Raw genomic sequence first — 26,192 nt, 5'->3', positions numbered from 1 at the left:
AATATGAACGGAGCCGCCTTTTTTGCACTTTTCAAGCTTATCTATTAAACGTTTATGATGCGGATGCCAGATGATGCTAGCGTATTCTAATGTTGGCCTGACAGTTGTTAGATAGCCAGATAGCTTCACCGATGGGGGTGCCAGTTTTAGTTTTCTACGCAGAAACCAGAGCTTTTTTTCGGCAGCTGAACAAACATTAGTAATATGAGAAGCCCCACATAGGTCATTGTTAATAGTCACGCCCAAATATTTTACAGCGTTTACTATGCTTATCTCGCCAGTTTTTAGTGTATATATGAAATTCTGGACATTTGTGGTTTTGTTAGTAACACGTAAATGTGGGGTATCAGGGGAGCATTTGGGAGAGCAGGGTAAAGTTGGGGTAGGAGCTGGTCTGGATTCGCCCTATCCTGGTCGCCTTTGCTCGGGAAAGGTGGGTTGGACTGGTGGAGACTGCTGATGCTTCTGACTGTAGTTTAGATGTCCGCGTAGCTACGTAAGGGGCCGGTGGTCTTCTTTGGGTCGTCTTCCTCTTAAGAAATGGCCCCGAAGAAGAAGAAGAAGAAGAATAAGAAAACTTTATTTTCGCAGGGATCCCCTAGTCCGGAGCTCCCGGGATAGCCAACAGGGCCTTCTCTGCGCGTTCAATGAGTGTTCTTTGCACTTCTGTGATAGAGTCGGCCAGCCTTCTTTCCCATGAAGAATGGGTAGGATTGGGTATGGGGGGAAGGTTAGGGTTCTGTGTATATGTCCAGAGAGTGTGATGGATGCTAGGGTAGTCCCCGCAGTTAGGACACTTGGAATGGCCCCGAGGGTGTGTACTGCGACAGCAACAGGCGCGGCCTCATTTCAGTAGAGGAACTCGTGTCCGGGTGTCCAAAGTGGATAGATAGTGAAGGCAAGGAATGATACGTGGCCGAGCTGGTAGCTGTGAGCAGCAACTTGCGAGTCCGTGATAGCGCACTTAAACCCCCAACCACCACCTGTGGCATGACGCCAAAGGAACGACAAATGTTTTCTGTGCTTCAATTCCTTTACCACCATGTTCAATGTATGGCGCTTCCATGCGAGGAAATGAAACATGTTCAGTTTGGAAAGGAACTGGCGTTTTATTGCGTATGCTGGTATCGTGTTCCTACTTTGAAATAATTAAGCTGCTAAAGAAAGGATACAACCAAACAATTCGACATTTACTAATTGCAGTTTCAGATTTTATGCACATAAAACATTTAGACAAAACGTCGTGGTCAGCACAGATATCACCATCCTCATAATCAGCCTTTATTAAGCTTTGAAAAAAAGCTGAGATCATTCGTACTTCATGCGGACATAGCTCGTAACATGTCTGCAGCGAACATGAAATGCCAAGTAGTAATCACGAATTAAAATGCAAGTTGGGCTATCAAAACACGCTGTTTAGAAAGTATAGTGGGTCATATATACTTGCGCTGGAGGCAGCCGCAAGTTTAATCATATTCACCCAAACTTTTCCATGTTATTAGCATATGTATACGTATACGTGTAAATAAACCCGTAGCAACATCGGGTTCACTCCTACCAAAATTGTCCTGGCAAACGTCTGTTATGCAAGCTCTGCATCTCCCATGATGGCGACAGTGGTAGTGCGGTGTACTCTACTTGACGTCACTACCCCTATTTAGCGCAACAAGGGCAACGATAATGAGGTGGAGAGAAGGCAAACAATATTCGCATTATTGGCATTACGCGGCTTTGTGAGGATGCGGCAACCACGGAATAGGAGCGTCGTCCACCAAGGCTTACGCATTTCCTGCCTCTCTAATCGACGCTGTTGGCGGCCGCACTTCTTGCTTCTCTGGCGCTGTCGTCTGACAATAGGAAGGTCTCTTGTAGACGCGTGGAGGAGGGCCGGTTGCGGCGCAAGGGCGACAGAGGGACGATGGTGATCTGGATCTCGGGTCGCACTTGACACAGGTACTCGTGAAGCACCGAGTGGTTCATCTTATCCGCCGGCCTGCCGTCGACTTCTGTGAGTACGTCCCCAGGGAAGATGTGCTTGCCCGCGGTCTGCACGCGGACATCATTGGCGCGCTGCACGAACAGATGAGCGCGCCCACAGTTAGCACTGCTAACGTTTAGAGCTGGCCTTGTTAGTTAATGGTAACTAATTTTACCAACCCAGCGGGACAAAACGCTGCACACAGAAAGAAAACACATGGACAGTGACTGGACTTGAAACAAATTTGTTTATTTGAAGCGCTCTCTTGTGTAGATTTTACAGTGTTTGAGAGTGCTGAGGTCTCTTCGCCCTTCTTTTGTACTTAGCATAAAATTAGCAATAAACATACGGGAGGTCTGGAGTCCTGTGTGCCCCTACGCCGTTCAAAGGTGAAATTTACATAAGGGAGTACTTCAAATAAGCATTTGTTGTAAGTCCAGTGGCTGTCCTTGCGTTCTCTTTCTGTGTGCATTATGCATATTTAGCACTTCTCGCCGTCAAACTTGCCTCCCGTTCGGCATGCAGTTGCAACGCCAATCTCGTGGCGCAGTCTGGCCACTTTCTGCAAAACAACCAAGATGGCCGCCGTATGCGAGTTCGTGGCCCGATTTCTCTTCCTCCTGGATTGGGACTCTCCCGTTGCAGCGCCTAATCACGGCGTTTCCTCAAGACAGAGTTAACTATCTCTACAGCGCTAATGCACGCGCCTTCGATGAAACTATGAATCATTTGAACGGCTTCAGAGACCGCACAAGCGACTACGCTGAGACTGTCTTCCGGTAGGTGAACCCGACATCCGAGTAACATACGGCATTTGGCCTGTGGTCTTATGGCCTGTGCTTGTGTAAGAGACAGCACATGTGCAAGAGGCCTGCCTGAGAGGGGGAATGACGTTTGTGCCGCGCTCATACACTGTTTCAGGTAAATGTATTTACTGTTATGACAATCCACTACAAAAGAAGTGATCTGCAAGGACAATTCATTGCGGGCGAATGAATGCGCACTCAGTGAGAGTATAAACAGCACGAAATGAAAAGCATGGTGCATGCGTAACAGATGGTGGAATGGTGTTCGCTCCGTCTGGGTTGGGCGGCATCGCATATAAAGCAATGAGTGGAACCTTACAGCGATCAGGTTTCAGACAGAGCCGTGCCCTCGTGTTCTGTACCTGTATAATGTGCAGGCGCTTGAACGTCTTCTGCTGCTGGTCCCAAGTCTTGGCCTCGAAGACGGTGAAGCCGTACCAGGCGCCTTTCCGACAGCCCGCTCGCACCAAGGACAGCGTGAGCGTCTGACTGCCGCAGGACCGAAGGATGTCGCTCACGTCTTGCCTGCGCCAGGCAGGAAATGTGTCCGCGTGCCAAACCCACACGTGGCTATAGGATCCGCTCACCACTGTGGTAAACATAGAATTTTAGAACACATAGGGCCGTATTCTGAGTCCCTCCTCCGATCCATTTGCCCCCTCCACTCGGCTGAGGGGAGGATTCCGCAATGCTTATGCATGGGGAAATTGAATTCAAGGATCCCCTCCACTGCAGATTCGAGTGGAGGAAGGACTCATATATATACCAGGGATAAGCTCCTTAAGATGCAGTGAATAAAAAGCAATTAGGGCTTAATTGTTATACCAGTATTCTGTGCGCCGCCTCCTTGTATTGTGGATGACAATGTGGCGTGGGCATTGCTAGTATTTCCGCGCCCCATGTGGACGGGATGATTGTGAGAGGAGAGGACAGCAATACTGGTGCGAGGGCGGCGGCTGGCGTTGGAACGTTGCTGCGGGTGAGGTGTGGGAGTGCTGGCTGCGGCCTACTTAGAGACAGCAACGCGCATCTACCCGCCTCTTCCTGCAGAAGCCCACGTAGACTACTGAAACCCCAATATACAAGGCCACGCCGGGCACAGCGATCATCCGATCACGTACACACCACCGGTCGGAGGCACAAGCTGGAGAACACTGGCAAAAAACGCGGGCTAGCGTTCCTAGGAGGCTTGCGGGAAAGCCGTATTCACGAAGTTAAAAGCTTTTTACAGGGAAGCTACATGCGTCCCGGTTTTCCATGCATGGCGTGCGCGGACGCATAGCCGTAGAATGGAAATTTTCACCGAGGGACAATGGTTTCAGAAAACGGCTGTAGCTCCCAATAAGTATGAACCATCCCGATACAAATCATGTGGCAAGTGCCCGCTAAGGCGACTCTATCGTTCCGCTGAGTTTCAGGTACCACAGTTAGTTCACAGCGAAGTTGTAAATGTTACAAGGTTCCGTCCGCTCACCACATGTGGCCATCTACAGAAGGATCATAATAACAAAAACGGCTGTCAGTCTTGTTTGACGACACCACAGAAAAGCAATTGATGTGGCAAATAACCTCTAAGGCGGCTCTACCATTACGCCGAGTTTCGTTTACTTGTCATCATAACAGGGTTCGCAGAGAAACTGTAAATACAGTGGACACCCGTTAAGACGAACTCGGTTAAGACGAACATTTTTGCTCTCTTGTAGCATCCACAATACATAAAAACTTCGCTTAAAACGGATATCTGATAATACGAACAACTTTTCACGGTCCCTTCGAGTTCGTCCTAACGGGTGTCTACCGTTTTGTGAAATTCTGGTACGCTGTGAACGCGATGGCCTTGTACGGAGTGAAACTGACAGCACCATGTTTGTCCGCTAGATTGACACTCTGTTCCTTCCAAGTTTCACTCAACCAAATAACTACGAAGTATGCTCAATGGCACATTACAGGCAAACGTGTTTTGTTTCGTGCACTCCTTGGACTGCGGCCAGCTTCACTGGTCTACCATCTTTGCAGAATAAAAGGGCACTGAATTTTTTTTTTTTCAGTGGGGCACCTGGTGTTGATCATTCTGTACGGGCTGGACGACAGCACAGTCAGCACGAGCTGATCCCCGGAGGAGTTCATGATCTTCCGGACGATGTTGAGAGGCAGTCCAGCGAGCTTTGTCCCGTTCACAGCGACCACGACGTCGCCAACCAGAATTTGGGACCTCTGAGCAGGGCTGTTCCGCTTCACGCTCTGAAAGAACGAATTCCGCAGTACCGGTTACCATCGTCAGTGGACACTGCCGTTTCAGGGGGACTCACCTGATTACATTCCCATTAGAATGACTAAGTCATGACCCACGGGCATAAAAAGCATCATGTACAGATAAAAATAGTATTGCAGATTCAGTTAAACCTGGATATGATGAAGTTGACGAAAATTCCCAATTTTTAGTTACATCCAGGTTTTCGTCACATGCAGGTTTCGAGTTAAGGCTCGCGTGAATAAAGCAGAAGCGAAAGCAAAATGACAAAATAAAATGGTGACAAAACCGAAGTAAAATTCACATGAGTGGCGGTGAACTAACCCTTCAAGGACTTATTTCACAGTGAAAACTGCGTGATTTGCGCCAGCTGCTTTCCAAATAGCTGTCACTACACTGCCCTCCAAAGAAGCACTTAGGTGTCACTTTTTCCTTTTGGGACTTTTTGGTGCCCTAATGCGTTTCAAGGACCAGGCGTGGGCTAAAAGGGCGCCTTTTTTGTGAATTTGATGAGCTTTAGGCTCTTTTCTGCACTCAAAATTGGTGAGAAGGTGCTTGCGGGGACTCTGTACCGGGGGGAGACGTTCTTCTTTCTCGGAGGAGGCGGAGATGGCATTTAAAATTGCGAGCTTGTCTTGAGAAGGCACAACTTTTTGTTTCCTGGCAGCAGGATTTATCATCGACGAAGGAACACCACAGATAGCCGTGGAGACGCCCGACTGCATGCCTAAAGGTGGGCCTGTAGTTTGCGGTGTGGGTGAATGTACCTAAATTAGTGCATTTATCCAGCCGACTTTTCAAAAAAAGTGCAGAAAACGATGACTAATCAGCTGAGCAAGTTCGTTACATCAAGGTTACCCGTCGCAATGCCTTCGTTATATTGAGGTCCCAAACACATGGGCTTCAATAGGGCTAGCAATGGGGAATTAAAAAACTTCGTTAGATCCAGGAATTCGTAACATGGAGGTTCGTTACATCCAGGTTGAACTGTGCATGAAAATGTCCCTAACGGACTAGTTTGCTTATTTTGTAAAGTTGTCATTTCTTTCCTGAAATAAGAACTATACACGAAACACATTTGGTTTATGTAGTTTTCACACGATGGCGCTAGCTGTCTAGCAAGCGACAGTTTGGTTTCTTTATTTCAGTACAGAAGTTACACATTTCCAAAATACGCGAACTATCCCGTTTACAGCGTATTCATGTACCTGCAAAACTTTTCGTACAGGTGCCCGATGGTTTTTAAGCATGTGGGTCATGAAATTTTAGGTCCCGAAGGAACGTTAACAGGTGAGTTCACCTTAAAGTATGGACAAACTAAACCTAGAGGCGACAGAAATGCCGACCTTGCCCGCTTTGGTGTCTCCTAGCGCCTTGCACCAGATGTATTGATTGATTGTAGGTTTTAATGCTCCGACGCAACGCAGGTGATGAGGCGCGCCGTAGCGGAGGGCTTCGGATTAATTTTGACCACCCGGGGATCTTTAGCGTGCGCCGAAATCTCGTACACACGGGCGTTTTTGCTTTTCGCCTCCATCAGAAAAGCGGCCGCGGCGGCCGGGAATCGAACCCGCGACCTCGTGCTCAGCAGCGCAACGCCTTAGCCACTGAGCCACCGCGGTGGGTGCACCCGAGGTATATGGAGCATGCTACGCGCTTGAAGACGGAAAGTACCGTCTCAAAAGAAACAGCGTTCTGTTATATTTGTAGGCACTGAGTTGTCCCCTCGCGTGTGCACAACATACGTTAGGGTGGTCAGCAGGGAAGTCTGAATTTCACGGCGTGAACTGTGACCGCCAGACCCCTATGGACGAGAGCATATTGCTTCATGCGAACATGACGTCATCAATAGCGCTTGTTCACGTATAGTCCCTGCCTTTAGCAGTCGTTGAGAGCATGAGTAGTTTCGCTTGTCACCGAAATGCTGTTGAGGGAGTTTACTCAATGTGATTCAGTTTCCGAAGCTTTAAATGGGCCATGAAGACATAATGCAAGTCTGGTTCATTGAAAACAGAGGTTTTTTTATCACAATGGTATCAATTTTATCGCAAAGTTCGAAGCAGTGGCCATTCTCTAGCCACTTTCCAGCAACTTTGCTATGACGTCACAGGATCGTTTTGGTGCGAGTGGTGGCCGACTGCCTAAACCACCGCTGGGAAACATGACGTGGCAGTTTTAGGGAGGCCCCTAGTACCTTTAGTGGTATCACTTCAATCACTTGGCAAAACACATTGATAGATATGTACTTTGTGGTGGAACATAAGATGTCATTCCTGCCCATAAAACGTCACTGTACCACGAATGTGAAAGCTTTACAAATGTTTCTTGCGTTGTTTTTTGTTGTTGTTGATGTTGTTCTTGATCTGATTGATTTTAGGGTTTAAAGAGCCCGCACAACGCAGGCGATGAGGCACGCCGTGGAGGGCTTCGGATTGACTCTGTTGTTCAAAAACGCCTTTGGCGGCGTGAATGGAACTGAGTGAGGTGCTGAAGCCTTGTTCTTTGAAATAAAAGAAACTTGTATTTTGTATTTACGGCCGCTTTAATAAATAGATGTCGTTAATGTCCATCGTTTGATATTTCCGCTTCTTGCTAATGCGTTACTGAAGCAGAAGATCATGAGTACAGCGGACTTGTGCGTCAGTTGGCTAGACTGGTGTAGCCTCGGAGAAGCAGTAAATTAAAAGACGCGAACTCGGCTACCCTCACCTGTAATTGATGTGAAAGCTTTAAAAGGACTCTGCAAAAATACTGAAAGCCGCTTTCACTCTTCCCTTCGGGTTTGGAAGCGCTGCGAAAGCTGTCGTTAACGCCAGCAGAAGGTGGCACTGCGCAATTTGCTCGCCGCCTCAGATCCGCCTTCCGCTCATTCTTTGATTTTGTGGCAATTTTTTTAAGTCGTTACCAAATGCTTTTATTGATGCAACCGAAAGGAAACATGCCTAGGTCAGCTACATCGCTCTAATGACGAAATTCCTCCAGTCGAAGAACGCCAAGACCGGGAAAGAGACGAAATTTTTTTGAGCAAGTTTCCGAGTTACCTGATGGGCATAGACCAATAATTCCTTGGCTGAGGCACTCGTGACCCCCTCTTCTAAATAGTGGATGGGTTTGTTGACTGCAGTCTGAAAACCTTTAACATTTAGAGAAAATTGTTGCACTGACCACTTTTAAATTGAAAACGAAGTGGGCGCGCCTGTACCATTTCGCCAATAAGGTGTATATGACTCACCCAAATAAAAGTTTAGGGAAAGTCCGTCACTTGGCGCAGCGAAACTATGCTTACTAGGTCAAAGTTTGTCTTCTAAAAAAACGTTCCCGCAATTAAATTTGCCAGAGAACTATGTTTCGTCTATACTTTGGTCTTACCCAATGGTCCTTTTAAAAAAACACCCCAAACAAGTTCCACAAATACCGTTTCATCGGTTAATGCGTGTGACGTCACAAAGCGTCTATATTGGTGATATAGGTTTTCATGCTTTTGACCTCTTTTTGCGTTATAACACAACTTCTACTGGCGGGAGTGGCATATTTTTATTCTCGGAACAGAAATCTGCATATATGCGCCCGTTTGTTCTCTTACTTTATATCCCTTTTACCACCGAATTCTAGGAAATCATATACTCAAATTACTGGTGGTGAAGTGTAGTAAAACATTTCATAACGGAAAAATATATGTATAGATTTGGAACATTTCGATGGTAGCGCACTTATACACGGGCACTTAAAAAGGAGACGGCAAACGACGAGGAGGAGACGACGATGTGATTTGCCGCTGTGGTTTGTCAGCGCTGTGGTTTGCCGTCTCCTTTCTAAGTGCCCGTGTATAAGTGCGCTACCATCGAAATGTTCCAGATGCAATACCAACTAGCCAAGTTGCCACATATATATTTATAGAGCTGTCTAGAGCATTTTCGTAATTCGTCGCAGAAAGTCCCCGCTAATTAGGGCTGATGGTTTTCAACTTTGCAATTCCTGGTAGAAGCATTCCTTAATCGTGGCATTGTAGATGGCGGGGAATTATAGAAGTTGTTGCTGGCCGAAAGAAGACATGGACAGGTTCTAAGGACAGCGCCTGTCCGTGTCCTCTTTCTGTTGTGTTGTTTATTTGGGCTACTTATCATGTTCTTAGAGCGAGGAATTTACGTTCCATCATAGCTATCCGTTCCTAATCCGCTAAGTACGCACAAGCACAAAGATTCCAGGCGGCAAATACACAAATAACTGCCATTGCTGAGACCCACATCACTCCATTTCTGTTAGTCTTGTGAGCGCCACTAAACACGCGGAGATTTTTTAGGCCCTCTTGGAATATACTTCAAACGCCCACGGAATCCAGGATCATTTTTCATTGGTTAATCCACGGCCTCCGCGATCGGCTGCCGGCGGCGCGCCGTTGCTCCGGCCGTCCCATTCGGCGCGTCCCCCAGCAAAAACCTGTAATTTGGCTAACTCCGCAACGCGCCGCGAGGTGGCGGTGTTAGCCGATGGTTCGGCAGCTTGCACCCACTCCTCTCTACGGCTTTGCGGGGCCTGAGTTGCTGCGTGTCTTCGCTGCCGGAATTCGCGTAACTGTGTTGAAGCTTTGTTTTTGCTGAGCTGACCAACCAAACGATCAGGTCGTTAAGTCCGCTTGTCTCAGAAGCTTCGAGGAATAGCACGGAAACCAAGATATGTCACTGTACGGCGAAAAGTTAATCGCGTTTTGCTTGTTGGGCTTGATTTGATCGGTGCAGGACATTTCGGAGCAGGACGTTCGGTGCGGACATTCCGGTGCGGACATTCCGGTGCGCGGACATTTGGGTGCGGAAACTTTTCGGCGACAGATTTATCGGGTGCTTGATTGTTGGAACAGCCATTATATTTTTTTCCGCGTAGGGTGGGTTATGGACAACAATCGAGAGCAGTCATTGCATTTTTATATTGACGCCGTGTTTGATTTTTGCCAGTTATTTTTAGAAATCGACCATTTCTATATTTTTGTTTGATACCTCGTTCAGGGTACACCTGCTATGCAGCCTACTGATTATTCGCGGGGAGGTGGGCGCAATTTTTATGTAGGTTGTGCTGTCAAACTAAAATGATTTTGCAAACACTGTTGTCGCCAGCATTTTTTTTTTCATACGGACAAGTCTACGATATTGTCATGGAGGAAGAACGGGCCACTTTGAAAACAGCTGCAGCTTCTTTTTATCCTAAATACTAATAAAGCGCGTGCTGCTTGTGCGTACAAAGCAATGATTTTGCCTCATCTAAAACCTTGTCCTCTCTTCACGTGCAGAGCAAGGGATGATGAACATATGCTACCACCACTCTGTCCATAGTGATTGTGAGGTCACTGCTTGCCAATGTTGGTGCAACTGTCACGAACAACGCTGTATTCAGCAAAAAAAAAACTGGTTTCCAAGCCCCTGCATCGCAAAGTGCTTCATGTGTAAATTAGTCTGTCAGTCAAGACAAGCAGACCAGAAATGTATCGAGGCATCGATGCCTTGAAAGCGTACATTTGTGAATATAAGTGCAGTGTACTTTGTAAACAGACGTTCAATAAACTATGCAGCTCTTGGACGAGCGTTAAGTACAGATTTGGTTCCCAACTTTTAGTGTGTAGATATAAGTGGATATTGTCCAAAGCAAACACGAAAGCTGTCATCATTGCTTAACACATCGACATGTGCTTCGAAATCACTAATTGAAAATTTAAATGTCTTGGCTATTCATTCCAAAATAGGCAAAATTGGGCTTGCCTGTGGCCACCGAATTACGTTTAAGAATACAATGAAATCGGGGTACCTCTGACTTCACGTTTTTATTTATTGCGACTGAAATTGAAACCGTAACTTGCTTAACACGCATGTGTAAAACAGAATGCAGCATCCTTGAGGCTATCGCTCAGGGTAACACTGCTTAAACGTGTTGATCCTAAAAATAGGATGGGTCGGCCTACCCAACAGCCGTTAATTCAAAGGATAGATAAAAGCACAGCCATTCGTCACGGGTATGACGCTCTAATGAACTGCATTGACCATGCAGATTATATAAAGTACGTTATACGTTATAACCCGTTAAGCACGTTATAAAGCGAACTGAACGTTATTAAAGCGCCAGAAATTTTCTATTGGCAGCAGCGAATATTGTCCGTGCGTCGAGGGCGTCATGCGGCACATATTAAAGAAGTCGCATAGCTGCAATCCTAGCTAAAATAAATGCATTATCAGGTTCTATTTCTCGCTTTGCATCCATGACATCAGGTATGTTTTGTTTTTATTCGGATACAAAGCGCGAAAGCTGACGAAACGCCATTTCGAGGAGCGCTGCAGCATGCATGCCTTTCGTTTCAACCATCGGCTCCGCGCGCCGCGGTGCGGCGAAAAACGCGGCCACGCCCCCTTTTCAACTTACGCTCTCTCCGGGCGATTGGGACGGCCGGAGCAACGGCGCGCCGCCGGCAGCCGATCGCGGAGGCCGTGGTTAATCAATCATACTCCTTAGTCATCTCCCACTTTATTTTCCACCTCTTTGCTCGTGGCTCGTAGTCGAAGTGTCATCATACCTAAATAAAATTATTTGAATCAACCGAATTGAGCTTTAAAAATACGATATTTCCCGAAAAACTTTGAGCAATCGTAGTAAAGTAACGTGGTGCCCCAAATTTCTGCATTCTTGACATATAGGTTATCTCTCGGCAGCCAACAAAAGCAGATTCGTAACATGAGCTAGACGAAACTCAATCTCGCGATTATTTTATAGTGATTAATCTTCTCATTTAGAAAGAATTAAGACTGGTCTGCATGCGGGCTTTAAATTATAACTCTGACTTATTGAATTCCTGCTTGAACTACTTCAACTCCTAAATATGAACTGCAACCCTCAACTTTTACCTTAGCGAATTATTGCCTAAGGAGTCCCATTTTGTAACTCTCACTTACGTTCACAGCCCCAATTAACTGTCGCCTTCCCTCGAATACCCTGCTACGAGTGGCAGTTTCGTTCTTATCTTTTAAAAGCGAATTCCGCAGCGATTCTCACCTCCACCATGAAGAAAGTGGCGCCACCTTCACCCGTGACTGCTTCCAAGTTAAACCCGAAGCCCCAGAACCGCCCGAAGCTTTTCTTGCGGAAAAGAATCAGGTCCAACTTCTCCGTTGCCCTCCGGCTTTCGCTGGGTGTGTCAGCTGCGAAAAAGTGTCTTGAACTTAGTCGGTGAACTATCTATTACCAACTGACATAACCGCCTCCGCGGTTACGGAGTACCCTGAGTAGTCGCACCACACTGCAAGACGATTTATTGTGGGGTTTATCGCGCCGACCCTACACCGGAGCTGTGAGGCGCGTCGTAGTGAGGGCTCCGAATTAGTTTTGCCTACTCGGGGATGTTTTACGTGCGCCGAAGCTTCAACACACGGACGTTTTCACTTTTCGCCTCCATCAGAAAAGCAGTCACCGCGTCCGGGATCAAACCCGCGTCCTTGGGCTCGAGCGCAGCACAGCGCCTGAGCCACTGAGCCGCCTAGGCGGGTCACACAAGATAGGGCATGAGAGAGTTTCATGGTAATATAAACTAAAGGGAAATCCGTCACTGCAATCTTATTCCGCCGTCGGTGTGGCCATACCATCTAGCAATATTCTTCTCCTGCCCCTGCTTGGCTTGGCTCTCCCATGGCTTCTTTTGGCTCTTACAGCCGGAAGCAACAAAAAATTACCTTTTTCTTGTTCGTCTTCCATGAAACTTCAGAAAAATATAAATCTTTCGTAGCTCTTGTATACATTAGTAAAACAATTTTAAAGAAGCATTTGCAATGATCTGTTTCTTTCTCTCGTTTTTTGCGGCCACGCGCAATTTTTAAGCTTATTGGTCAAACCATTCCAAGAGGCAGTGGAACGTTCGTATACGCGGTACATGACGGTACACTCGCTGAAGCACGGCTCGCTTGTCCATTAGCTCCAGATTTTCCTCCAGTATAGAGTCGACTCCCGTCAATACGAACTCCGCGGGGATCGCAAAACACTTCGAATTAACTGAACTTCCAATTCAACAAAAAGCACAAAAATGTCGTAAGCTCTTACAAAATTAAATGCTACGAGTTGTGCCGCGCCTCCGCCAGATGGCGCCACGGGTCCCGCGACCGAGAGAAGACGCAGTGAAACATCCCCCTCGCGAGGGTCACGATCAAATGCAGAGCATTTCCGGGGGCGCACGACGTTAAGTAGTTTGCGTTACGTTAATGTTGTTGCACTTGTGGCAACTGCTGACGAGAGAGCGCTCGTCAGCAGTAATTTGAATGAGTCAACGATATAAGGCGCGTTCGTAGCGTCCCATTCTGTGTCGGCTTTGTGGCGCAGTGGGTAGAGCACCATGTACATTGCGTTCCGCCCGCAGGGTCGAGGGATCGAAAGCGGGCGCCGGATAGTTTTTTTTTTATATAGTAGGGAGGGGTGCGGACAACGACGGTGCGTACTACGGACGTCACCGCGGGTGACATCGTGAGTTACTGAAATGCTCTGCATTTAAATCAACATTGTGATTAGAACAAAACACCGCTCTCTTCTGGATTCCGTTCAGAATCTCGGCTTTCGTCGCCAAGTCGAGCGTACGACACGGGTTGCCATGATAGTCGAGACTTGCCGCTAGAATCGAAGCCTGGAGCGCCCACCACACACACTGTTCACGCGGCGATGTGCGCAGCTAAAAAATTGGCCGTGTATCTGCTCCTTTCATTGCAAATGTCGACAAGCGACGGTAGTCTTTGGCGACATGTGCCAAGTAAATGCCTCCATTGCCTTTCCCGCTCACCTCTCATACCGTTCCTCTTCCGTCGCACTCCTCCCAAGGTAAGCACAGTAAAGGTTTGCTCAAGTCTACTTAAATTTATCGCGTTCCACTGCTACATGCCGGGTTCCTCGATTTCAGCGCTGCTGTACGGTGGAGACGCGCGTGAATCGAGGCGCCTTACTTCAACGTTTATAGAACCACGCTGCCTTACTCCACGAGCGTTTAGATCGGAACGTGGAACCTATCTAGTGGAACCTTTCATTGCTGTTGCCGTATGATTTCTTAAATGCCGCCAGGAACGTTGCCAACAACAGATGACGGTTTTCTGCAGCAGATGTAGGATATCATTTGCTATCGCAAAAACCAAGCCTCCATGCATTTTTGAATAAAGGAACACGGCAAATATCACTAATGTATTCATGTCCTGCTTTATCTTTCAGTAATGTCTTGTTCTTGTTCAATAATGTTGGCAAGTATGAACATATAAACCGGACATTGACGTTCAACATTTGGCTGTCGGTGTATAAGTCTATTGTGCAAGTTCTTTTTCACTTTGGCCGGGTGGCTGAATCGAGTCACAGACAGACATACAGACAAACAGACATAAAGACAGACCAAAATGTCTGCGTCTGTGTAGCCCAAGAAAGATTATCGTCTTTAAAACGTTGAGCACCTCGAAAAAGAAACACGCGTACGCTGATGCGAGTCGCAACTGGGCCGCCGCCTTGTCAACTGTGTGCTGCCTCGGTAGCGGTGGCGCAGACATGAGTACAGAACACAGCGCTGTTCGTGTACTTCAAAACACTGAATTTTATCGAGAAATGACCACCACCCTAATGCATTCTGTTCAATATAACTTTCAATTGCCCATTACAGCTAAACCTGGATACAACGAAGTTGACAGAAATACGGAATTTTTCGTTACATGGAGGTTCCGAATTAAGGCTCGCGTGAATGAAGGAGGAACTAAACCACAATGCTAGGCATCGCTGATGACGAACTCATCGCTCAAGGATTTATTTAACGGTGATAAACTCCGTGATTTGCGCCTGCTGCTTTCCCACGAGCACAGTCCCTACACGGGCCTCCAAAGAAGCAATGCGGACTTACCTGTTAACATTCCTATGGGAGTCCTTACTTGATGACCAACGGGCTTAAAAACCATCGTGCACCAATAAGAAAATCTTTACAAATATAACAACGTTAAGAACGGCCTAGTTTGTTTATTTTGGAGATTGTCACTTCACTACTGAAGTAATAAAATAAAACTCTTCCTTGCTGGGCAGCTAGCGCCATCTAATGAAAACTGGATAAACCAAGATACGTTTCTTGTTTATTTTCGATCTCAGTAAAGAAGTGGTGTAATTCTAAAAGAAGCAAACTAGGCTGTTACGAACATTTCTATGATTTTGTAAACATTTCGTATCAGTACCCGATGCTTTTTATGCCCCTGGGGTCATGACTTTTCGGCACTCAGAATTGTTAAAAGGGTGCTAGGTGGGGTGCTGTACCGGGCGGAGACGTTCTTCTTCCTCGCCGGAGGAGACGGCATTTAAAATTGCGAGCTTGTTATGGAAAGAGAGAACTTTTCGTTTTGTGGAAGTGGAGCTTATCACCAACGAACCAACACCAAAGATACGTGGATACACCCGACTACACGCATATAGGCAGGCCTAGCACCTAACCGACACCGCACTCGCAATGGAAACGCACGGTAGTTTGCGGTGCGGGCGACTTTCGCTAAATTAGTGCATTTTTCATGACAATTTGTCAGAAAAAGCGCAAAAGACAATGGCTCGCTAGCATAGCGATACGTTACATCAAGGTTAACCGTCGCGACGCCTTGGTTGCATAGAGGTTGCGAACACATGGGTTTCAATGGGGTTGCCAATGGGAAAGTAAAAAACTTCTTTCAATCCTGAAATTCGTTACATGGAGGTTCGTTTCATCCAGGTTTACTTATAATACGCTTTAGAATCGAATCATCAAACAATGTTTCACTGGATTGCATGTAAAATTGCCGGTATTAGCGATTGATCGCTTCCATTTAACCGAAAATACCAATTAGGCGACTACGAACTGCCTCGATCCGACTGCATGTCATCATGAAATTATGCGGGGCGTGAACGTGTAATTGGCTTGGATGGAATTGCATAGCATTTGAGCAGCACAGGGTGGGACGTCACAGGGACACAGGAAGTTACCAATGGTTCGAGCCACATGTGCTGCCTTGGCTTGTCTATTTTGCATACAGCTATTGTATCCCATTAAGCAATTGCCTCGTGGAAATTCGCCCATATTTTTAAACTAAATTCAAAATGAGCAAGGGGCTACCCGCCTATGCACAAGAGGGTGTGTACGAATGGAAGGGCTCACTTTTTGAAAAACCTGTGAATCCGTGATTGGACTCCGCGTCGGTCGTCTTTTGGTAGTCGATTTCCGATGACAACTCGTTGGATTCGCGCATGAAGGACTCGCTTATGGACAGCGGATCATCACTCGCTTTCACCTGAAACGGCACAAAGAAAGGCTGTTTTGAAATGGTAAACAAAGCAGGCCAGTTGTGGGCGTGCACATTCCGGTTCTTCAGATAATATTTATCAGCGGGCAAAATTTGATTTCGTTTTTTGTCTTCTAGGAGCTCGGTTATGATTGACGAAAGGCCACACCGCCTCTCGCTCCTGAACCGCATGTGCGTTACGCTGAAACACACTCGGTTGTTGCACTACGGCCTTCTACTCACTACAACTTATTTCGTGAAATTAAACCACTTTTGCCTCCAAGTAGCTTCCCTCCATAAGACACTTATTTTTCGGAAACAAAAATACACGATCCATTACGCGTCTCAGTAACGTGCATTCATTAAGATATCTTGACTTCGCGATACAGCGTGATGTAAAAAATTCGCCGCGTATCAGCTCCTTTCGTTGCAAATGGCGACGAAAGACGATAGTCGCCTGGCGCCCCTGCTAAGTGAAGGCCTCGTTTCGCTTTCGCGCTCACCTCTTATGCTGTTCGTTTGCGGTCTCGCTCCTCCCGAGGAAACATGATAGAGGTTTGCTCAAGTCAATCTAAACTTACTGCGTTCCACTGCTTCAGGCCTGGTGCGTCGATGCCAGCGCTGGCGTTCGGCGAAAACGAGCGTGAATCGAGGCGCCCTACTTCAACGTTTATAGAACCACGATGCCCTATTTCATGTGCGTTCCAAGTGGAATGTGGAACCTATCTAGTGGAACCGTTCATTGCTGTTTCCGTTTGATTGATTAAAATTTCGCAAGAAACTATAGTGGTGCAGGCGACAGCAGGCGAAGAAGTGATTTTTTTTCTCCACTGGATGTAGTATTGCAATTGCTAATGCAAATATCCAGCATCCATGCATGAATTTTGAATAAAAGTACACTGCAAATATTATGTATTGATTTTTTCCCTCATAGTTACGCAATGTTTTGTTCTTGTTCCACCATGTTGACAATTACGAACATTGCCACCGCACTTAGACGTTTAGATTTGGGGGTGGGTATATAAGACTATTGTGCATATTCTGTTTCACTTTGGCCGGGCAGCTCAATCGAGAGACAGACAGACAGACAGACAGACAGACAGACAGACAGACAGACAGACAGACAGACAGACAGACAGACAGACAGACAGACAGACAGACAGACAGACAGACAGGCAGGCAGGCAGGCAGGCAGGCAGACAGACAGATCAACATTTTCGCGTTCAACTAGCCCAAGAAAGACTATCGTCTGTAATATTAAGGGAATATCTATTGGAGGACCTCTAAGAATGCGCGAGCACATATTCTCTTTGCCTCGAGAACATGCCGATCTGTCCCATGCGGAAGTCTCAGTCTCCCTCCGCCTTTAGAAACCCACAACCCGGCTTTTATCGTGCGCCCCTCTCCCAACGTGCCAACCAAGCTTTGCGTTCAAACCGTTTCAGTGGTCACGTTTTCCCGCTTTATCAGCGGCCTTGGCTGCGTGTCGCTTCTTCTGTTGTCCATCAGTATCGCCATTCCGTCGCCATTATTGCCATTCCATCCTGTGGTGCCGGCTGCTCGGCCCTCACAGGCAACAGTTGTATAGTCCCAAAATTCTGTAAATACCGGACAGTTCAGAAAAAAATGTTTCCACGTATTCGTCACAGAAATGATAAATGAAAATCAGTTGGGCATCATATAACGTTGCGAGGTAAAAATGTGTTATAAAAACCGCATGTGGTTAGGCTTAAGGCCTTATACGTTGGTATGCACAGCAGAGCCATAGCGCTCTAGCTCTTGGTGCGGCCACTTTTGCGCTAAAATAATCTGCCCTAGCAACACTGCATTCTTTTAAGGTTGCTCACTTTCGTGATGTACCTTGTAAAACTTTTAAGGCTACAAAAGAAAATCTCCGTTTATCTCTTTTTCTTCGCCTGTCTCTCTACGTCCCTGAGACCGTACTTGCCAGGCGCGAAAAAACCACTCAAAGAATCAGCGGGTGGCGAGGCTTGCTTATTTTTCCGTAGTCGAGTGGCTAAAAAATAACCACTTTTAAATGCATAATTCAAGAGACAACAAAAAATAGCGTTTTCCAGTAACTATTCAGTTTGAGGCCCCATGAGACATGGCCAGCTTTCGCATTTGACGTTTTCCATGCGCCAAATTGTGCATGAGGGCCTTGAATTTCAGTTACTCTGAACACTCCATATCTTTGGCGTGCAAGCAGAAACACATAGTGACATGGCCGCTACTGGCTGTCTTTTTGCTGTTTTGGCTGTCTTTGTTGCTCACACTACCGCAATGACCGCATCAAACAACCTTCCTAGCCGTAATCTCCATACGTAAGCTATAGAGTGATGACTTAGGGCATGCCGCTACGTCGCTTGCGGGTTGTCGTTCACAAAGATGAGTTTTTAAAGACGATAGCCTTTCTTGGGCTACTTAAACACGGCAATTTTGGTCTGTCTGTCTGTCTGTCTGTCTGTCTGTCTGTCTGTCTGTCTGTCTGTCTGTCTGTCTGTCTGTCTGTCTGTCTGCCTGCCTGCCTGCTTTGCTGTCTTTCTGTCCCTCGATTATGCCGCCTAGACGTTTATATAGGCAAAGAATTAGACAAAGAACTAGGCAAAGAACTAGACGTTTATATACGCAAAAATTTCCACACTACTAAATTTGGTTGCATACTTCATGCTTGTAAACACTGTGCAGCAAAAAAAAAGCATTAGGCATATTCTTTTAAATTATGTGGACGTAATTTTGTCGATAGCAAGCACACAAAACTTTTTACACCCTTTTTGGCCAAAAAGGGAGTAGCACAAGTAAAAAAGGCTTTTGAGAGCCCATTACACCGTTTTTCTTGAATCTCAACACTAGTTTCCTAGCTCTGCACCTTTTTTGTGTGTGAAAAATAAGGGTCTTAATCAAGTTCAGCACCCTCGGTTTTTCTCACGGTGTTGAATGGGTGTGGAAAAGGTGTTCAGCTGTTCATTGAATAAGTCCATGCATTCATGTGTAATTTCACTGTAGAGAACAAGACATCCCCTCATACCCTCGTCTACTCGTAAGAAAGGCTCATAAACAAAAAAAAATATTTGTCTGCAATGATTGCTCGTTTTCATATACGATGCACACCATGCCCCAAGTTTAGGTTTGGCACATGAAATATGAATTTGAACCTTTAAAATTAAAAAAGAAGTATAGTTCTGTGGCGAAAAGGATGCTGACCGACTACAACACGCGTGGCTTTCTGTAGGGTGTTGAAACTGTGTGAAATAGGTGTTCAGTTGCAAAAAAAAATACACCATCTTCCCGTAGGGAACCCTCAGGAGATGCGAAGCATCATGGGGGTTCCGTGTGGTTTCCATTGCGTTGTTTCATTTATCGGATCGCTGCCGACTCGCGTTGACGCGCAGCTTCGAGATCCGCTTCTCGGCACCGACGTTTCGATTCGGCTTCGCGCCGACGCACAGCTTGGGGCAACGTTTCTAGATCTAGTAACGTTGGCTTCGGGATCCGCTGCTCGGCGCCTAGTTTCGAGGTGGCTTCTCGTGCACAGAGTTCGGGATCTTCAGCTCGGCGCTGACGTTGTCGTTCAACTTTGCGCACCTTCGCTGCAGAATCCGTAGTTTCCTGACGACGCTTGCGCGCTTCGGCTCCGCGAGCACGTATTTCGGGACCTGCTGCTCGACGCTGACGCTTACGTTCAGCTTCACGCACCCTCCTCTTCGCAGCCTTGCCTTCGTCTTCTTCATCTACGTTAGGGCTAACGGTGCCGTGAGCGTTGGGGGTGATGCTGTTGCTTGTACTTGCGTCGCCCCCCATGCTGTCGGGACTGTTGGTTCCGGTAGAACTCATCATGGCGATCTCTCTGAGAAGACTGAACGGCACGCGAAGAGCGTACCTGCTTTATTCGCTGGCGAGGGGGGAGAGAATGCGAGAGGTAGCGTGCAGCGCGCACCTACTTATCGCTGGCGAGGGTGAGTGAGAAAGGAGGAGAGGCGCTGTGGACGGGGCTTGCAGGAGTGACATACCCCCGAGCAAGAGATGCTCTGCATCTAAAAAAACAGCGCAGCTGCGGGTCAACCTAGTTTCTTCTGGTGTTGTTTTCCTACGTTTGCTAGGCTTTGCGATGTTCTAGGTAAGCTTAAGCGCTGAGGGGTGACGGGTGAGGACAAGTTTAGCCGAATTTTAAGTGCGAAGCACCTAAAGACTTAGCAACGTCCGTCCGCCGTTCGACGGTGTCTCCCCAAGTTCTTCGTTGTCCGTGCGCAGTGACTACACCGAGCTACACGAGAGGGCGCTACGCGCAAACACGAGATCAATGTGGCAGGTTTGGCGCGCCGTTCGAATGCGGCGTAGAGCAGCGCCCAATTTGTACTTGTCGGAGACTTCAACGTTAACACTCTGAACATCGACTTGGACAACAACTGGCTCGTGCAGTTCAACGCTAATTTCAACAATACTTTGGGAAAAACGGAGTTCAATGGCAGTTGCAGCTATAGCAGTGTTGTACGGAACGGCGTTACAAGGAACGGCGTTCCTGGAACTAGTTCCTTTTTGGAGGAACAGAGGAACGCCACCGTTCCATTAAGGGTCGGTGGAACTGTAACGGTAACTCGTTACGTTTTTGAAGGAACGGCAGGAACGGCGTTCCTGCTGTTACATCGCTAGGATTTGGCTGTTTTGATGCCAAGGCTCGAGTACAAAAATCCCCAAAGCGCTACTGCGTTTCTCTTCGTATAAGATGGTCAGTTTGCCCGCCCTTCAGCCGTACGTGCTTCCTCGAAGGTCAAAGGCAGAAGAATAACCACGCAGCAGGCCGCAGCTTGTGCTTGCTTTCATGCTGGTTGCTTACGCGGGGTTCGACGGGTGAATAGCGTAGCCGCGAGAATGCTTTTCACCCTTCATCATTTGTCTGGGGAGGTCAGAAGGTGCGTCTGGCCGATAGAATTGTTCCCTGGCGGGGAAAGAATAGAGAGTTTTAGCAGTCCGTCCGTTCCGTCGTATGCGTTGTTACTGGGTTGACCGGGACCCGGCTGGGCACTTGGGCATTCATCACGATAGAGGGATTAGTTCCGCTGGCCTGCCTTCTCCATGTCCGTTCCTCCGCACCCTTCCTACTCGCCCTTTCACGCGTTCAGGAGCAGACCGGTTCCGGTCAACCCGGTAACAACGTAGCCAACGAAACGGACGGACTGCGAAACGCGATCCGGAGTTTTCGGTGTCGTACATTTCCGTCCAGGACGTTTCGATGTGGAAATTTCTGTGCACGGACATTTTGGTGCACGACGTCTTGGCCCAGACATTTTGAGTGAGGGGATGTCTCAGGCATTCTTTGAACAATTTAGCTTTAATATTGTAATTTCGTGACTTAATATGATTTTACGTTCGAGACTTGCGCTTGCGACGCCGTTCGATGAAACGAACGGCGGTGTTTCGTTTCCTGGCGGAGCATTGCCACCCTGGCGGAGCATTGCCACGTGAAATCCAATTTCTGTAGCAGATGGTAAAAATTAACGTTGTTAATTTGGATCCGTTCAACCATTTTTTATTATTTTAACATTCATGTGAACAACCCTAATACTTTAAGTGTTACCAAAGCACTTTCTTTCCTTTCACTTCACCCAACGGTGCAAGACGCTGCTTCTTTTAGCCTATCCCCCCCCCCCAGCAAAACTTCCGCGAAAAAACAACAACAGAAAAACGAGGTCGATTAGGCGCGTGGGCATTTCGTTTTAATTATTCTCTCAATCAATCTCGCCTTCGTTGCATTCGGTGTCAGTTCTACTTAAAACTAACAAAGCAACGATCGCACTTACGGTGGTGTTACTTAGGTTAGGGGAAATCTGCGCCCCGCCGGCAATCATCCCCCTAAGTAGAGAGAGAGGGATGTCACTTGTGCTTCACCATTGCGTCGACTGGACTTCGAAAACTTGAAGACGACTGTTGCCGCTCTCGTCACACTAGCCTATTCATTTTTTTTGCTCTTTATAATGGGAGGAAGCGATGTATACCTGGGGTGTTCATGATATGCGCGACTTGATGAGTTAATTCCCAAGGGGGCGTCTGAAGGCGCCGAAAGAGCGATTTCTGGAGTGGGGGCACCGTCGATATGACCGCGACGCGCGGAAGCGCGTAGCCAGGAAACGATAGTGGCCATTGTGTTCTCAGCGGCTTTTTGGGTGGCTTTTTGTGTCACATTATAGAGGTTTCATGCGCCCATGGTGAATGTAAAGTTTTTTCTCTGTTTTAAACGCGAAGTGTGCTATGTCATGTTCTGAATGTATCACCCAATTCCTGCAAAAGCCTCTACTAAGAGGCTAGCAGTATGTTCTAAATAAAAAATAAAAAATCACTGTGGTGACGCTTCGGAGACCGTGAACTCCACCACGCCAGAAGGATTTTCGGGGGAAACCGAAAATAATATGGCTGAAAAAGAAGTCTGGTCGAGATTCGAGCGTACAGTCGGGAGGTGGGATGGGGTGGCGGTGGGGGCGCTAGAACAAAGAATTAAAGGGACACTGAAGTGATATGTAAACATTGCGGGATTACTCGCGCAAATTGTAGTCCGGAGTCCCCAGGCAATGTTTCGACCACTCTGGACGCGTTTACACGATTTTATTTAGTAGGAAAATTATTACAAAAATGCTGTCCTCCTCTTTTTACGCTCGCCCATCTTCTGTGGCGTTTTCCTGTGACGTCGGGAGGAGCTGCACGGCTCCCCGGCCTTCAGACAGAGTCAGTCGGCCCAGCGTTTCGTCCGCCGGCCGCCGACGGGTCGTCGCAATTCGTTCGCTCAGTTGAAACGAAGCCAGGACACGTTTATGAATGGAAGAATGTGCCTTTCTTTACTTGGTTAGTTTGTACACTGTATCTAGCTCCAAGTCACGGTCGCTTCACACAAGTGCTGCACAAGCGTACATGCGACGCTTCGCTGACTGGTACGCCAGTAGGAAAATATAAGGCCTCTTGAAGGCGGGAGAAGAGTCAGCGAAGTCAATATAGGTACTAAGGAAATACAATCAACTGATACTTTTACCGTACAGCGTAAAACTAGGGTGCGGGAAGCAATTTTTGCGCTGGGCGAACAAGCACAGCGGCCAGCCGAACGACTACGCATCTGCGAACGCTTTTCCGTCTCAGAAATGCAATTGCTAGACGTCAGATATTGTGGAAACTCGGGGGATGCTTACTGCACGAGCGCAAAACAACAGTCACCTAAGCTGCTTGAAATGCTAAAACTAAATAAAAGTGTAAACTGGTTATACATTATATACCTTATATTTCCGAGGTCGGCTGCGGTCGCCTGTGGCCGAGTTGTTTTTTTTTTTTTTTTAAACGCCTGTGGCCGAGTGGTTTGGAGCGCTAGGTATGTCGTCGGAAGTGTTTTGCAAGTAACAAGTTCGAATCCCCGCGGGTACGTGCTTTTTTTTTATAAGTTAACTTTTTCGTTTGCCGCCGATGTTTTCTATACTGAGTTCACCTTTTTTTGGGCCGCAACGTTCATTGCTCCACGAACTAGTTGACAGAACGCGCGCAGGCTGGCAGTGGCGCGCTAGCGAGTTCTCGTTGGTGTGCTGTTGCCATAAGCACCGACTGCTTGCGGGCAGTGGGCACAGGCCAGAATCAACAGACCCTTGGCCTGGTGCGAACACGCTTTTTACGATACAAACATGAGTGAGGCAAGCTCCAAATATGGGGGAAAAGCGCATGGCATTTGAGCGTCTGCGGGGACGCTGAGGGCGTTCATGCACTGCGTAGGCCTCGGCTAGTGAATGCTACGATTCCAAGCCGTCCTGGGAGGCTTATCTTATGCATTTTACAGCCGAGAACATGGCAGAAGCGCGGTACGATGATTACTGAGATATTGAGAATGCCCATCCAACAAGGCCATCGGTTATGTTTTACAGAACCAAAACCGAAACCGAAACTAGTTTGATTGCTAACCTTGGGTATCGTCCAATCATGGTGCCCCCTCCTCCCAACGTCACAGCCTTAGTTGGTGCGGCCGCCGCAAACCGCGCATGGTAGTTTTTCTTCTTTCGCGCTTTGTAAAATAATTACCGATTTGTCAACCGGATAAACGATGAAAAGTGTGCTAATTTGAGCCATTCTACGCAGTGCAGGCAAAAACGGCAGCTTGACAAATTCACTTCAGTGTTCCTTTAAAATGTGGTAAATGTAGGCTTGTAAACATTAAACGAAGGTTGGTTGTCCCAAAAACAATGGGTGGAATTTGTATGCACAACCGGTACGCGCTTAATCAGCATTTAGGACATTAGAACCTGCGGCTGTTTTCCAAAAGGCCCGTTTTTCCTCCCCGACGATATCCTAGACCAGTGTTCGCGAATTCATTTCAGCAAGGCAGCCCAGCCTACGTAATACTCTTCATAAGGTTTTCTTCACTCTGGGGGGCTAGCTAATGTTTGTTTCTTTTTGGATATTGAGTGTGCATGTAATTCATGTAATTTGAGGGTGTGTAATTAAAAAAAATACGAAAGAGGCGGTAGACCATCGTAAACACGGGTAATTGTCTTAGCTAAAAAAGAGCGAATATAAGTTAGCAACCTGTCATATATGAAAAAAAACATGAGCTAAAGAATTCAATCGGCTGCATAACAGGTGTCCCTAGAAAGAGGTATTAAACAAAAATATATAAATGTAGAATTTCTAAAAATACCTGGCAAACATCGAACATGGCATCAATCAAGAAAATAAATTCACTGCTCCAGATTGTTGTCCATAATCCACGTTAAGCGGAAATAAATATATAACGGCTTTCGCAAACAGGCAAGCACCGGATTATTTGGTCGCCGAAAAGTCCGTACACCGAAATGTCCGTACACCGAAACGTGCGTGCACCGAAACGCCCGTACACCGATATGTCCGTACACCGATATGTCCGTACACCGAAATTTCCGCACCGAAATATCCTGCACCGAAATGTCCTCGAGCCGTCTGGAGTTTTTCCGGTGCTCCTTGAAAAAATTCGCCTAGGAGCTTTTCTTTTGATTATCTTTATCTCCAGATAATCTGCTGCCAGTGGTGTTATTATTCGTATAATATACGTAGTTAAATGCCTCACTTAATTTCGACCCAGGATTATCCGACACTATATTTTAATTTAAAAACCTAATTGTAACGTTAATGTAACGACACGTTCCAATTTTTGAAGTGGAACTGGAACGCGTTCATTTCGCAATAAAGGAACTTGTAACGGAAACTCGTTTCAAAATTGGCAAAGAACGAGGAACGGGCTTTCGTTCCTATTTTGGAGGAACGTGTACAACACTGAGCTATAGTGACTACAGCGAACTACGCGAAATGGCGCTGCGGTGCAACGCGTGGAATGCGACTTGTCTCGCGTGTGGCGTTTGTCATTTACAGTGCATTTACTTCACCCAAAATCATTTAATAAACTTTCAGTGCATCATCGTGCGCGGACGGTAACACTCATCCACACAATACACACAACTTGCGTACCAGTGCTTCGCACCCTCGGCATCGTTCACGGCGTGGAAGGCAGTTCTAATGTTTCCCCCACACTGACAGCAGATCCAAGGGTGAAGCAAGCTAGGTAGACCCCCAGCTGAGCTTTTTCCCCAGCCTTGCACCACCCCTGCAAGCTCCGCCAATTTTTTTGTGCTTTAGAATCCCAAAAAGACTAGTACCTTTGAAATGGTATAGTAAAACGTGCACATACGCTCGAGCCTTCTGTGATCACACTCGAACAGGCTTCAAAGCCGGCTTCACTGTTATAATACCTTACCTACAGTGGTGCACCCTTTACATGGGGCGCAGTTCTTTTTTCTGTTTTTTTTGCTAACGCCACTGAACCTAGTTTAAAATTAAACAGCTTCACTTGAAATAAATTATGCCAATTTATATTGTGTGAAACATAGTGA

The 26,192-nt window shown here is 46.9% G+C and overlaps 1 protein-coding gene across 1 annotated transcript in view; it reads right to left on the bottom strand.

Moving 5' to 3' along the window:
* Positions 1-1,298: 1,298 nt before the first annotated feature.
* LOC144175575 (uncharacterized) overlaps positions 1,299-26,192 on the bottom strand; it is a 58,378-nt gene continuing 33,484 nt past the window's right edge. The window contains exons 12-16 of the mRNA XM_077704633.1: positions 16,185-16,317; positions 12,065-12,210; positions 4,841-5,025; positions 3,147-3,309; positions 1,299-2,070 (exon numbers count right to left, since the gene is read on the bottom strand). Coding sequence (XP_077560759.1) covers positions 1,798-2,070; positions 3,147-3,309; positions 4,841-5,025; positions 12,065-12,210; positions 16,185-16,317 — 900 coding nt within the window. The 3' untranslated portion in view covers positions 1,299-1,797. The remainder of the gene's footprint in view (positions 2,071-3,146; positions 3,310-4,840; positions 5,026-12,064; positions 12,211-16,184; positions 16,318-26,192) is intronic.

The sequence above is a fragment of the Haemaphysalis longicornis genome, unplaced genomic scaffold (assembly GCF_048455015.1).
Source record: "Haemaphysalis longicornis isolate Haplotype H1 unplaced genomic scaffold, Haemaphysalis longicornis Haplotype H1 scaffold_3, whole genome shotgun sequence".
NCBI classification, from domain to species: domain Eukaryota; kingdom Metazoa; phylum Arthropoda; class Arachnida; order Ixodida; family Ixodidae; genus Haemaphysalis; species Haemaphysalis longicornis.
Note: the sequence above shows the minus strand (reverse complement) of the source record. Positions and strands in the feature narration are given on the sequence as shown.